Source organism: Peromyscus eremicus, chromosome 6, assembly GCF_949786415.1.
Source record: "Peromyscus eremicus chromosome 6, PerEre_H2_v1, whole genome shotgun sequence".
Classification (NCBI taxonomy): Eukaryota; Metazoa; Chordata; class Mammalia; order Rodentia; family Cricetidae; genus Peromyscus; species Peromyscus eremicus.
The window spans coordinates 82174954-82188156 of record NC_081421.1 but is presented as its reverse complement, the minus strand read 5'-3'; the positions used below and the strand labels follow the sequence as shown (position 1 = coordinate 82188156).

The 13203-nt window shown below is 39.3% G+C and overlaps 1 protein-coding gene across 2 annotated transcripts in view; it reads right to left on the bottom strand.

The window, feature by feature from the left end:
- LOC131913472 (mitochondrial adenyl nucleotide antiporter SLC25A24-like) overlaps positions 1-13203 on the bottom strand; it is a 51778-nt gene that overhangs the window by 25256 nt on the left and 13319 nt on the right. For both annotated transcript variants that reach the window (XM_059266116.1, XM_059266117.1), the window contains exon 3: positions 6687-6774. In XM_059266116.1, coding sequence (XP_059122099.1) covers positions 6687-6774 — 88 coding nt within the window. The remainder of the gene's footprint in view (positions 1-6686; positions 6775-13203) is intronic.

Genomic DNA, 13203 nt, shown 5'->3' with positions numbered 1-13203 from the left:
TCAAATTTCCACATAAAACCTGAGAAAACTTAATAAAACGGATTCTAAAATGGAGCCAAAAACAGCTTCCTACTTCATGTCTCATGAAGGCTGTGAGATGCTGCAGGATTCGGGCTTGATTTGCAGCATGGTGGATTCCTGCTGCAGTACACAGAGGCACCTCCAAGCCACGCAGCACACTGCATGGTGGATTTAGCTTTTGCTAGTACAAAAAAAAAAAAAGGTTTCTGACATGGACCCACTGCCTCCCAGAGTCAGTGGAGAGCATGGCTCCCAGAGCTGGAGGCGAATTACCTCTGCCACATTAAAAAGCTGAAATGGGTGTATAGACAGTTATATAGAAAAAAGTTTTAAAAAATAAAGTCTTTAAAGAGACAGTAAAATAATATAAAAAAGTAAGCCTCGTAAAGACGGAAATCACACACTGAGTCTGGATTATATTGTCTTTGGGATTTTTAACTGCAGAAAGACATTTGATTGTAAAGACTACTAAATTAAGGCAATATATATTTTAAAGGTATCTTGACTTCAAAATTTGTGTCTAAGGATATGTTGCTTTGGTAAAGAGGTTCTGCTTTTGTTTCCACAGATGAGAACCTGTGGATTGCTTCCAAGCTAATATGGTTTGACCAGCCAAGATCCCCTGAAAGATCTCTGATGGCACCATGGACCAGATGATCCAACATCCAAAATCAGCTTCAAAATAACTGGCTGAGACAATCTGTCTTCACAGACTACAGTCAAGATTTAACTATAATTCTTAATTTTCTCAGGATCCCCACAAGATTACCAGTGCCCCAACCAGCAAAAAAGTAGTATGAGATGCTACACCCAAGTTCCCAAAATATTTTTTATAAGTGTTTATTTTTATTTAAAGGGGTTGATTATAAATACAATCTCTTTCTAAAAATAAAAAGAGGATATTATAGATATGATAGGATGAAAAGGTAGATTATTAAATGTAAATTTAAAGAGCAACAACTTGTTTAAAATGTTTTACATTGCTATAGATTTTAGTTTATTACAAATTTAAAGTAAATTTTGTTATACTGTATGTATATATCTACTCTTGTGTAAGGTACTATGTTTATGCAATTCATTTAAAATTATAAAATATAATTAAAAACAGATTAATAGTCATCTATGATAATCACACTTATCTTATAGTCATGTTAGTTAAGTTTTTAGGTATACATAGATATATTTCAATTAGGTAGGTAATCTTCAAACACTTCAAAGACTTACAAAATATGACATTTAAAATGTTTTAAAAACTTAGACTTTCTGGACAGTGAGACATGTGTGCTCCTGGCAGCACCGATTTACTTCAAAGAAAAAGATAGGCATTGAAGATACTCTATATGGAGTTTATCTTCTTGACAAAAATAGCCATTTGAGCAAGAAACTGCTCTCGCCTGGACTGCTGATAATATGTTATATAAACTAGACAGGCAAGCCCATAGGAAGGTGACCACTAAAATTTACAAGGCAAAATGGTTCTTCAGGTTCTTGCTTTGCAGAGGAGACTGCCAAATATTCTATAGGACACAGTGTAACTGAAAGTTTTTCTGTGTCCCAGCTGGCAGACAGTTGGGACAAATCTCTCTCACCTGCCAGTCCTGCAGCCACTCAGACCCAAGTAAACCCACAGAGGCTTATATTAACTAAAACTGCTCGGCCATTAGCTTAGACTTATTATTGACTAGCTCATTATTGACAAAAAAACTCTAGGCCTATTAGCTAAAGATTGATGCCCCAACATTACAGAGGAACTGTAGATGACTGTCCAGGCAGCCAGCTGTCTCTGTCATTTCCAGAATTTTGGAAGTTGCTTACAATGCATTTCCTGTTTACTTAGGTAATATTATATCCTTCTGAGGTCTTTGATGTAGTTAAAGACTAGATAGTTATAATTTTCCTTGGTTATGATAAAAGATAAATTAGATATGAAACCTTAAACTCACAAATATAGGATAAAATATTTCCTTTAATTTTGCCAAATACAAATAGACTAGATATTGCAACTGTAATTCTTGCTTGACAACTGTTTGTTATATATAATTTTACTATATTAAAGCTAAAACCTTCCTTTTTGATTAGATAGAAAAGGGGGAATGCTGTGGGATGTCTTTCTGTATGCTGTGAATATATGTTGTTCCCATTGGTTAAAAAATAAGCTGCTTTGGCCTATGGCAAGGCAGCTTAGAGGCAGGCGGGAAATCCAAGGAGAGAGACAGGAAAGAGAGTGGTGGAGTCTAGAAGACACCAGCTGCTGCTGAAGGAACAACATGCCAGTAGACTGGTAAGCCACAGAACATGTGGCAAAACATAGATTAATAGAAATGGGCTAATTTAAGATATAAGAGCTAGCTAGCAAGATGCCTGCCATAGGCCATGCAACTGGTAATTAATATAAGCCTCTGAGTAATTATTTTATAAGCAGCTGTGGGACTGCGGACTAGGTGGGACCAGAGAAATGTGGGACTGCGGGGCCAGGTAGGACTGGAAAACTTTCTGACTATAGCACATGTGTTAAGAATTGAAATGTCTGTGCAACGCTCCTCAATCAATAAAATCTCAGTTGTGAAAAAAAAGAATGATAACAAACTTGTCAATATATTTGAAACTTAGGTGAAACTAATAAATTTCTAGAAATATTATTTATTTATAGATTTATTATTGGTACATTAATTATCATAATAATGGGTTTCATTATGAAATTTTCATATATGTACCTGTCTTTAGAACATAATTTGCTTCCCCTTTATACTTTCTTATTCCCCTCCCAACTTCCTCTGATCTCTTCCCAAGGAGGAACTTACACTTCCATGTTGTGTATATTGTGTTCACATGTGTGAACGCATGTGTGTGTGTGTGTGTGTGTGTGTGTGTGTGTGTGTGTGTGTGTGTAACCCAATGTGCTTAGTTAGGTTTAGTTAGGTTTGCTTACGGGAACATGAGTGAGGATTTGCTTAATGGAGCATGGGCACCTGACCAGTGATTGTACCACTGAAGAAAATGTCTCCCCTCCCATCAACCAGAAATTACATATAACCCCGTGAGTTCCCCTCATTCCATGACAGGATACTGATGAGCCCAAATTGGTGAAATCTTATACAGGAAATCACAGATGCCATGAGTTAAGAGTGCAAAGACCATACCATGCCCTAAGTCACGTTCCACACAACTTCTCCCCAACGTCCTCTGACTCTTACATTCTTTCACCCCTTCTATAGTGATACTCCCTGAGCCTTTTAGGGGATGTTATAGATGCTCTGTTTACAGCTGAGCATCTGATACTCACTTATTCCTAGCATGTTGATTCAGTTACCTCTGACCACTGCAAAGAGAAGCTTCTCTGACCAAAGCTGACAGCAATAGTAATCCTCTGCTAGACATAAAATAGTTACTTAGAAGGTGATTTGATAGACACATCATACCCATTCAGCAAAACAATAGTAGCTTCACCAGATGGCCCGTGATCTCACATGCGTGTGTGTGTGTGTGTGTGTGTGTGTGTGTGTGTGTATGTGTGTGTGTGTGTGTGTGTGTGTGTGTGTGTGTGTATGCAGGTGCGCCTTTCTGTGCTGGCATGTGTGGAGACCTACAGTTGACCCTGGAATGTCTTTCCTCCATCAGTTCTCCAGCTTATTTTTTAAGATAGACTCTAAATCCAAAGGTCAGAGTTTCATCTAGATTGTCTGGATAGCAGACACCCAAGAGCTCATTGTTTCCACCCCTGCTACTGGATTACAGGCACGAGCCATTCTGTTAGCTTTACATGAGTTCTGAGGACAGGACTTGGGTCCTCGTGCCCATGCAGCAAGCACTTTCCCACTGAGCCATTTCCCCAACCCCACAGGTGGTCTTCAACCGGGTTTTAATGTTTTGAGCTCTTTATAGACTGTTGAATATTAATCCTCTGTTGGAGTACAGCTGGCAAAGATATTTCCCCAGCTCTCCACTGGGTTGTCTATTCTCTTCGCTTTTTAATTCTATGTGGTCTCATTTGTAAATTGCTGCCCTTACTTATTCAGCAATTGCAGTCCTGTTCAGAATGTCTTTACCTACACCTACATCTTGGAGTGTTTTCCCTGCCTTTCCTCCAGCAGTCTCAGAGGTCTTTGATCCACTTGGTGTTAATTATTGTGTGGGTTGAGAGATAAGGAACTGGTTTCATTCTCAGCACATCCAGTTTTCCTAACACCCTAAAGGCTGTCTTCTCTAGGGTATACTTTTGGCATCCTTGTCAAAAAAGCAGGTGGATGTAGTTGCCTGGACTTATATCTGGGTCCTCTATTCTATCCTGTTGATATCCCTGTCTGATTTTGTGCCAGTGCCATGCTGTTTTTATTACTATGGCTCTGCAGTATAATTTGAAATCAGGTACAGTGATCCCTCCAGCACTGTTCTTTTTTGCTCCATATTGCCTTGGCTATACAGGGTCTTTTATGTGTCTATATAAATTTTAATATTCTTTTCTTTCTATGGAAAATGGTGTTAGGTATTTTTGACAGGAATTAGGCTAAATCTGTAGATTGCTGGACATGGACACATACACAAATACAGCTTTAAAAACACAACTTTTTAAAACTGACTAAAGAAGGACTACAAAGTATGAATGGTTCTGTAACTGATAGTGAAATTTAATTAGAATCCTCCCACATAGAAAACACAGGGCTCCACTAGTTTTGTGTGGTTCTTTTAAACCCTTAAGAAATAAAGAACTGTAATGACTAATATTAACTCAACTGAATACCTAGGAGACAAGCCTCCAGGCACACCTGTGCGGGACTGTCTAGGTTAGCCTCTGAGACTGTCTGTGAGGGGGTATCATGATTATGTTAACTGATGGGAAGACCTACCTGTGGTGATATATTGTGTACCCTAATAAACTTTGCCTGAAGATCAGAGAACAGAACAAGGCACTGGATTAAACATAGAGGCCAGGCAGTGATGGCACACATCTTTAATCCCAGTACTGGGAAGCACACGCCTTTAATCCCAGGAAATGATTGCTGGGCAGAGAAAGGTATATAAGGCTGAGGAGACAGGAACTAAGGCTTTCCAGCAGAAGTGCCCCTTTCAGCTAGAGGCTTTTTCAGCTGAGGAAGCTCATTTGGCTAGAGGCCTGTTGCCTGAAGCTCTTTCAGGCTGAGGAGTTTGTGAAGTAAGAGGTGGTGGCTGTGGCTTGCTCTGCTTCTCTGATCTTCAGGCAAAGTTTATTAAGGTATACAATGTATCACCACACCTGCCCATTGTGAGCAGCTCCATTCTTCCTGGACTGTATAAAATGCAGAAAAGTGAGCTGAGTGCAGGTGTGCATGAGTTAGCTCACGGCTCTCTGCTCTCGGCTATGGATGTAATGTGACCCGCTGCTGGAACTGAGAGTCAGATAAACATTTGTCCTTTAAGTTGCTTAGGTCAAGTTATTCTATCACAGCAACAGGAACCATAACTAGGACAATAATCCAATTCTATTCTACGTTTTACAAGAAGACCCCCAACTCATTCCAGGTCAATATACCCTAAATAGCAAAATTAAGAGAGTCAGCACAGAAAGGCTGATCTGGACAACCTCTCTTATGAAAACAATTGCAAAAATCAGGAACAATTTTTAGCAAATTGCATACATCACACGTGTGTGTGTGTGTGTGTGTGTTTGTGTGTGTGTGTGTGTACATTCGACTTGTGTGCATGTGGAGGCAAGAGACCAATCTCTGATGTCATTCCTCAGGAGTCATCTACCTCATTGGCTTTTTTTTTTTTAAGTTAAGGTCCCTCACTGAGATCTGGAATGTCTTGGAATGTCTTGGTTTGGTTTCTGTGCTGTTATGAGGCCGTGACCAAAAGCAACTTGAGGAGAAAGGGGTTTATTTCATCCTACAGTTTATAGTCTATCACATAGGGAACTCAAAGCAGAAGCTCAGGACAGGATCATGGAGGCAGGAACTGAAGCAAAGGCCACAGAGGAACACTGCTTACTGGCTTGTTCCCCATGGCTTGATCACTGGTTTCTTATACAACCAAGGACCACCTTACCCAGGGGTCGTGCCCCTTGAGTAGGCTGAGTCTTCCTGCATCAGTCATTAACCAAGCAAATGTCCCCAGAGACCTGCCTATAGGCAATATGATGGAGGTATTTTCTCAGTTGAGGTTCCTCTTCGCAGATGACTTTAGTTTGTGTCAAGTTCACACACATACACACACACACACACACACACACACACACACACACACACACACACCAGAACACAGGACTCGCTGACTAGGCTGGGTTGGCTGGCTAATGGGTCCAAGGAATTAATCTGTCTCCACATTCCCAAGCATGCCACCACCCTAGATTTTATGTGGCTGTTGGGGATCAAACTCAAGACTCATGCTTCACAATAAGCACTTAACCAACTCCCCAGACCCCATGCAGAAAAACAATTTCAATGTGTTTACCACAAGTATGAATGCAGATGAATTAATAAAGTCAAGACTGAATAATATACTGCACTTACAGACTCAAGAAATACATGTTCAATCATCTTATAAATGTAAACCCATTTGAATTTTAAAACAATCTCTCTATAAAACAAGAGACGGAGCTTGAAATGTCACATGTCTAGCAATTAGTTTCTGGCATAGACCATAAAACACAAAACTAATTTAAAAAAAAAAAAACAGGAGCACAGTCTGACCTTCTCAGGATGTCATTTGCCTGAGTGACAGAAATGTGGATTCCCAATGATTTCACGGCATCAATTACTTCTGAAGCATCTAGTATTCCTTTAAAAAGTGAAAAATACAAAGATAAGTATCTGAAAAGATGACATAGCAAAATATGTTTAGAATGCAACTATATTTGATTTAAAAGTCTGTGTATGGTGGGTCTTTACTCCCAAATTCATAACTCAAAGCCTAAGAACTCCAAAAGGTTGGCACCAAGTTTACATTCAGTAGAAAAGTCTCTTTAAATTGAAACAAGGTAAGTTTTACTTAGTTATTTATCTAATTAAATGTGAACACTTATATTTCAGGACAGAAGTATTTATGAATATAATAGCTCATGGCCCAGACATCACTTAGGATATTAGATATCACAGGCACACTGCATTACTCTAAACTCCAGTATCTAAATTTCAAATCACATCTGGCCCCACAGATCACAACACATTTGACTATTATACTTACTGAAAAGAACTGAAAAAGTTGATGCTAAAGACCTGATTCAGGGGACAAGAATAAAGGACTGTTTATAAAGCAAGCTTCCAAAGATCCAACACCCTTAGAGAACCAAGCTCTTTGAACAGAAACATGTACTGTGTTAAATAATTCAAATGATATGTGAATGTGTATATATATACATATATAATTAAATTATATATGTGTATATATCATATATAATTAAATATATGTGTGTATATTTATACATATATATAATGAAAATTTCCCTCTTGCTGAGCAGGCCTTAAGTCCAATAAGAGAACTGTTGGTTTTTACCAAGGTATGTATGTGCGTGTGTGTGTGTGTGTGTGTGTGTGTGTATTATACAGTTCACTTTCATGTTGCTAGATGTTGTGAAGGGAAAATTTTAAAAATCCATATTCTCCTCAAACTCTAAAACACAAATATAACATGTATCATTTTCCAAATCCAAAAATAAAGTCAGATTCTTTTCTTTTTACTTTTATTATATCTTTCTCTATTTTTTAAGACTGTAATGGGATTACATCACTTCCCCCTTCCTTATCCTCCTTCCAACCCTTCCCATATACTCTCCCCCTGTCTCTCAAATGACTTCTTTTTAATTGTTGTGATATATGTGTGTCTATGTCAATATGTTTATATATGTATATATTCTTAAATATGTAAATACACCCTGATTAGTCCACATAGTGTTACTTGTATGTACATGTTTTAAGGCTCATCATTTGATCCTGGATAACCAAGTGGTATGCCCTTCCCTAGGGAAGACTATTTATCTTGCTCTCAGAATTCCTTAGCTGCCTGTCGCTCTTTGCCTGAGGTTGAAGTTTCTTGAGCTTTCCTCCTTCCACATTAGTACCATCCATTGGAGTCATCCTTGTTCAGGTCTTGTTTAGGCAGCCATGTTGGTGAGACTCAGTAGGTGTAACTTTCTGCCCCTCTTTAATAATGACCCCTGAACCTTGGGTGCAGGAGTTGTGCTGGAGATGAGATCAGTTGGAACTTGGCTCCACAGCTCTGCATTTTGATCAGTCGTGATCTTCTAGAATGGTCTCCATCTGTTGCAAAGAGAAATGTCCTTGATGAGGAGTGAAGACCGCACTTACTGTGGGCATAAGGACAAATACTTATAAAGTAGTTAGGGATTGCGCTGCTTTGGTTGTTGTAGGTTCTCCTCCAGGATCCACGACTTCACTAGCCCTGGGTAATTGGCTAGGTTTCCAGTACCAGCCATGACTTCCCTCTTGTTGAGCAAGTCATAAGTCCAATAAGAGAGCTGTTGGTTACTGCCAAAGTATGTGTGTCACTACCGTACCCTTAGGGTTATTGTACCATGCTGGCCATTGTCGTGGATCCTAGGCATGTCCAAGTGCCACAGTGTGTATGTGGAGGTGAAAAGACAACTTTCAAGAATCAGTTCTCTTCTTCCAGTGTGGGACCAGGGACCAAACTCAGGTTGTTAGGTTCACACAGCAAGCGCCTTTCTCCCAGAACCATCTCACTGGTCCTGGTAAATCGTAAATGCATGTATCACTCTTATATCAACTTTACTGTCGCCTGGTTAAAAAATACATCAAAAAGCAACCATAAATTCAGTCATACTTTTCATTTGTATAAACCATTTATAGAAATTATGTATGAGAAACTATATACATGTGAGGCATTACTAATCCATCAACAAAGACACTTTTTCACACAGAGTTCTCAATTTTTCTTTATAAGAATCAAATGTCTCAAGCTACAGACAAGACAGTTTCCTGGCCTACAAACCAATGTTTCTTCAAATGATAAGCTCTAATCCTTACTTAAGGAATTGCAAATATTATGCTCATCTGTTAAATTTGTTTAATTGACCATCTGCTATGTAAATCAACATCTTCACTAGGGTTACTACTGCTACGATGAAGCACCATGATCAAAAAGCAACTTGGGAAGGAAAGGGTTTATTTCACCCACAGTTCCCTGTAACAGCTCATCAAAAAACAATTGGGGGCAGGAACTCAAGCAGAGCAGGAACCTGGAGGCAGGAGCTGATGCAGAGGCCATGGAACGGTGCTGCTTACTGGCTTGCTCTCCATGGCTCACTCAGCCTGCTTTCTTATACAAGCCAGGACCAGCAGCCCAGGGATGGCACCACAGGCCCTCCCCCATCAATCACTAATTAAGAAAATGCCCGTCAGGCTTGCCTACAGCTTGATCATACAGAAGCATTTTTCTCAGTTGAGGTTCCTCCCTCTCAGATGACTTTAGTTTGTGTCAAGTTGACATATTATCTATTACAATCACTACACTAAATGTAATCTAATTCAAAGACTGATAAACTCCCCTAAGGACTTGGCAAATTTATATGAGAGTATTAATATTTTTTAAATGTTTTACATTAGAAACTCCAATAGTACAATCAGTTAGCACATGGTACTTCTGTAAGGTATATTACATTGTGCTAAATTATGTTAGTTGAAAGATTACAAGCAAAATACAACAGAAGGGTGAATAAGAGAGAGTCAAAAATGAAGTATTGTAAAGGATGAACAAGACACTACCAAAAACATAAAACAGTTCCATAAAAGGAGTAGTATGAGCAAAGTGTGGCTATTTATGTCACAAAGATCTATTTCAGACTCACACAGTATTAAAAAGTCATGATAATTCATGTGTTGGCAAGGAGTGGTGACTCAGGGGAGCATGAAAGGGGCTCTACGATGCTAGTGATGTTCTGCTTCTTAATCTGGAAGCTGTTTTCAAGTTGCATATTTACCTTATAAAAATGGAGTTTACAATTATAGTTTGTAATTCATTAAAATTATAACTTATCCATTTTACTGAATATATTATACCAATAAGCATCTCTCTTCATGCAGTCTCTCCAACTGAGTAGCTAGGCTTCTTCCCTAGATGCTCAAGAGGCAGCCCATCAAGACCATAAGCCCTGTGTACAAGTCTTATTAACTTTGCTCACATCTACAAAACCGAAGAAAGTTAAATGACCAGTTCACTAAGACACGGGCCCACACAAGAGCAAAAATCCTCAAAGCTGTGATTCACTGGGATGGCCACTGTAAAGCAAAAATACTTAGTCATCCTGAGTTTTTGGTCTCCTCATCTGAAAACATGGCTTCCATGAAGATAGTGTGAGATAAAAAATAAGATACAGAAAATGCCTTGAACAAACATAGTATATAGGAGAATATAATAAAAAGTAGTTCATTTCTGTTTCCTCAATCCCCAAAAAAGCTCCATGCAAGAAAGAACACTGGTGGTGAAATTATGCTTATTTTATTTGCACATTTGCAACTCTGTTTTTTGACCATATGAACTGAACAGAGCAGGAATTCTGAGAAATTTGGGTGAGAACATCCAAAAGATTAGGTCACAGTAGGATCTGAATGCCTCCAGCTAGTGAGTCTGAGAGTACATCAGCCCTTGTGCACCTGTCTGCCCCCACAAACTGACATACAGAGTCTGGAAAGGACTTAATCCTGTCTACTATGAATGCTTCACTCGCAAGCACACGGTTAACTGAAGACCAGAGGAGGAAAAGTCAGATGCAGTGAGCCAGGGCCAGTAATTAGACCGTGGGGAAAACACTGGCTCCAGGATCAATGGGAAAATGTTGGAACACAGTGTTAAACTCTTGAACACAAGGGGTCTATGAAATAAGGGTTTATCGAGCTACATTAAATGACATTCAAAAGGCGAAAGAACCAATCCTGGTACAAATCCTCTGAAGTACCAGCACAAAGTCAGACATCAGTTGAGGGGGGAAATATCTTCTAGACCTAAAGAGCCAGGGTGTTATATAATGAAATTTTGTAGAAAAGAATTACAAAACCTACAGATAAAGGACCGATACCATGTGAAATGTCAAGAGACCTGGGGTAAGAGGTTAGGCCGTAAAGAAAAGTTCCTACTACTCTTGACTAGTTAGTTGGTTCTAAAACAAAATGTGATGTAGTCTTGGTGTGTGATCTTCCAGCACACGAGAAAAGAATGTGCCATTTTCTTCTTCACTGATTTCACTTGAATCCATGGATTACAATGACCACCTTTATATCTTTATCTCCATTCTGTGACCTGCAACTTAACTTAGAACATTCCAGAATTCTCTTAGCCTCTCCTAGCCACCTTACAAGCACTTTGCAGACTCAGAGGAAAGTGGCTGCATGTACATACGAACTGAAAAGGATGTACCTTAAGACTCTACTATCCTGGCATCAGATAATTCACAACTAAACATATAACAGAGGGGAGAGTATATTAATTTTTATTTATATAAATTTTATAAGACTGTTGTGGCAAAGAACCCAAAGCTAGATGGTTTAATTCACAACTCCGAAATCAAGGTGTAAGTAGCACTATGGACTTTCTGATAGTTCCAGGGTAGGATCTGTTGTCTGTCTCTCTCCTAGTCTCAAGCTTTCATTGGCATGTAGATGTAGCATTATAAGTCTGTCTGTCATTATATATATATATATATATATATATATATATATATATATATATATATATAAAACAGTCTTGGCATCCACCATGATCATCTTGTATGAGAGTACCATTCAATAACAAAATAAAGCCTCATCCTAATACGCTAAACTGATTACACATACAAAGATCATGTTCTCAAATAAGGCCCCTTTCTGGTGTGCTGCAGGCTAAGACCTCAGCATATCTTTCTGAAGAGACACAACTCAGCCCATAACAAATGAAGTATTCTCTTTCTCACCTTCAAGTACCCTGGCCAAACTCTACACAGAGGGGATTACCACGACATGTGCAGTAATAGGAACTAAGATAACAACACAGAGCAGGCCGATAAATCAAAGCAGAACCCCTGAGGGGTTGCTAGGGCCTGAGCTCTGCACTCTAGATGGTAAGCAGTATCCCTGATGAGAACTGTACCTACTGCTTCAACTGGGGTACTCAAAGCAATGAAGCCAGTAGAAGGCAAATGGAAAAGCTTCTAGAATGGTATCTTTGGGGGCTGAGCTGTAATATTCCGGTTTGACTTATCAAGACTTACAACATGATACTAATACAACAAATCGGGAATTTCTTCTTGGTGTCAAACTTAATTTACTTCAGGAGCATTTTCTATTACCAAGGGCTATTAGCAGATGTATTAGTTAAGGTTCTCTACAGGAACAAAACTGGTTAAATGAACATATACTACAAAAGGGATTTATTACACTGGTTTAGACAATATGGTCTGGGTAGTCCAACAATGGTTGGCTATATGCTGGAGAGGCTGAAAACTTCATAGAGGTTCAGTGCATGGGGCTGGATAGCTCATCAGTCTCATCTTAGAATGAAAGCCTAGAGATTTCCTGGAGCCACTGGTCTTCAGTTCAGTTTTGAAAGCTGCCTTACTTTTCTATTGCTGCGATAAAACACCATGACAGAGGCAACTTACAAAAGAAAGTGTTTAGTAAGGCTTATGGCTTCAGACCCTTAGAGTCCATGATGGTGGAGCAAAAGCATGGCAACAGGAACAGCTGAGAGCTGACATCTTGATCCACAAGTAAGAGGAAGAAGGCACACTGGGAATTAAGCAAGTCTTTTGAAACCTCAGGCCCACCACCAGTGACACACCTTCTCCAACAAGGCCACACCTCCTAATCCTTCCCAAACACTTCCACCAACTGGGGACCAAGTTCTTACACATATGCGCTTTACAGGGGCCATTCTCATTCAAACCACCACAAAGACTAAAGAAGTTGGGTGCCAGTGTCAGCCAAAGGAGGGTAGTAGCAGCAGCAGTAACAACAAGAGTAGATGAATTCACAAGGCAAAAATAGAACCTCTTTTACCTCAGACTTCTTCATACATTGCTAAAGAGTGCTGCCCCGAAGCCTTCTACCTGTATACCAACCCAACCAAAACACCACACACCCATCATCTGCACCTATAGTTAATCCTTCCAAAAAGTACTCTCACAGACTTGCTCAGAGGCATGTCTCTTAGTAGATAACAAATTAATTCAAGTTGATAACCAAGATTAATCATCACAAT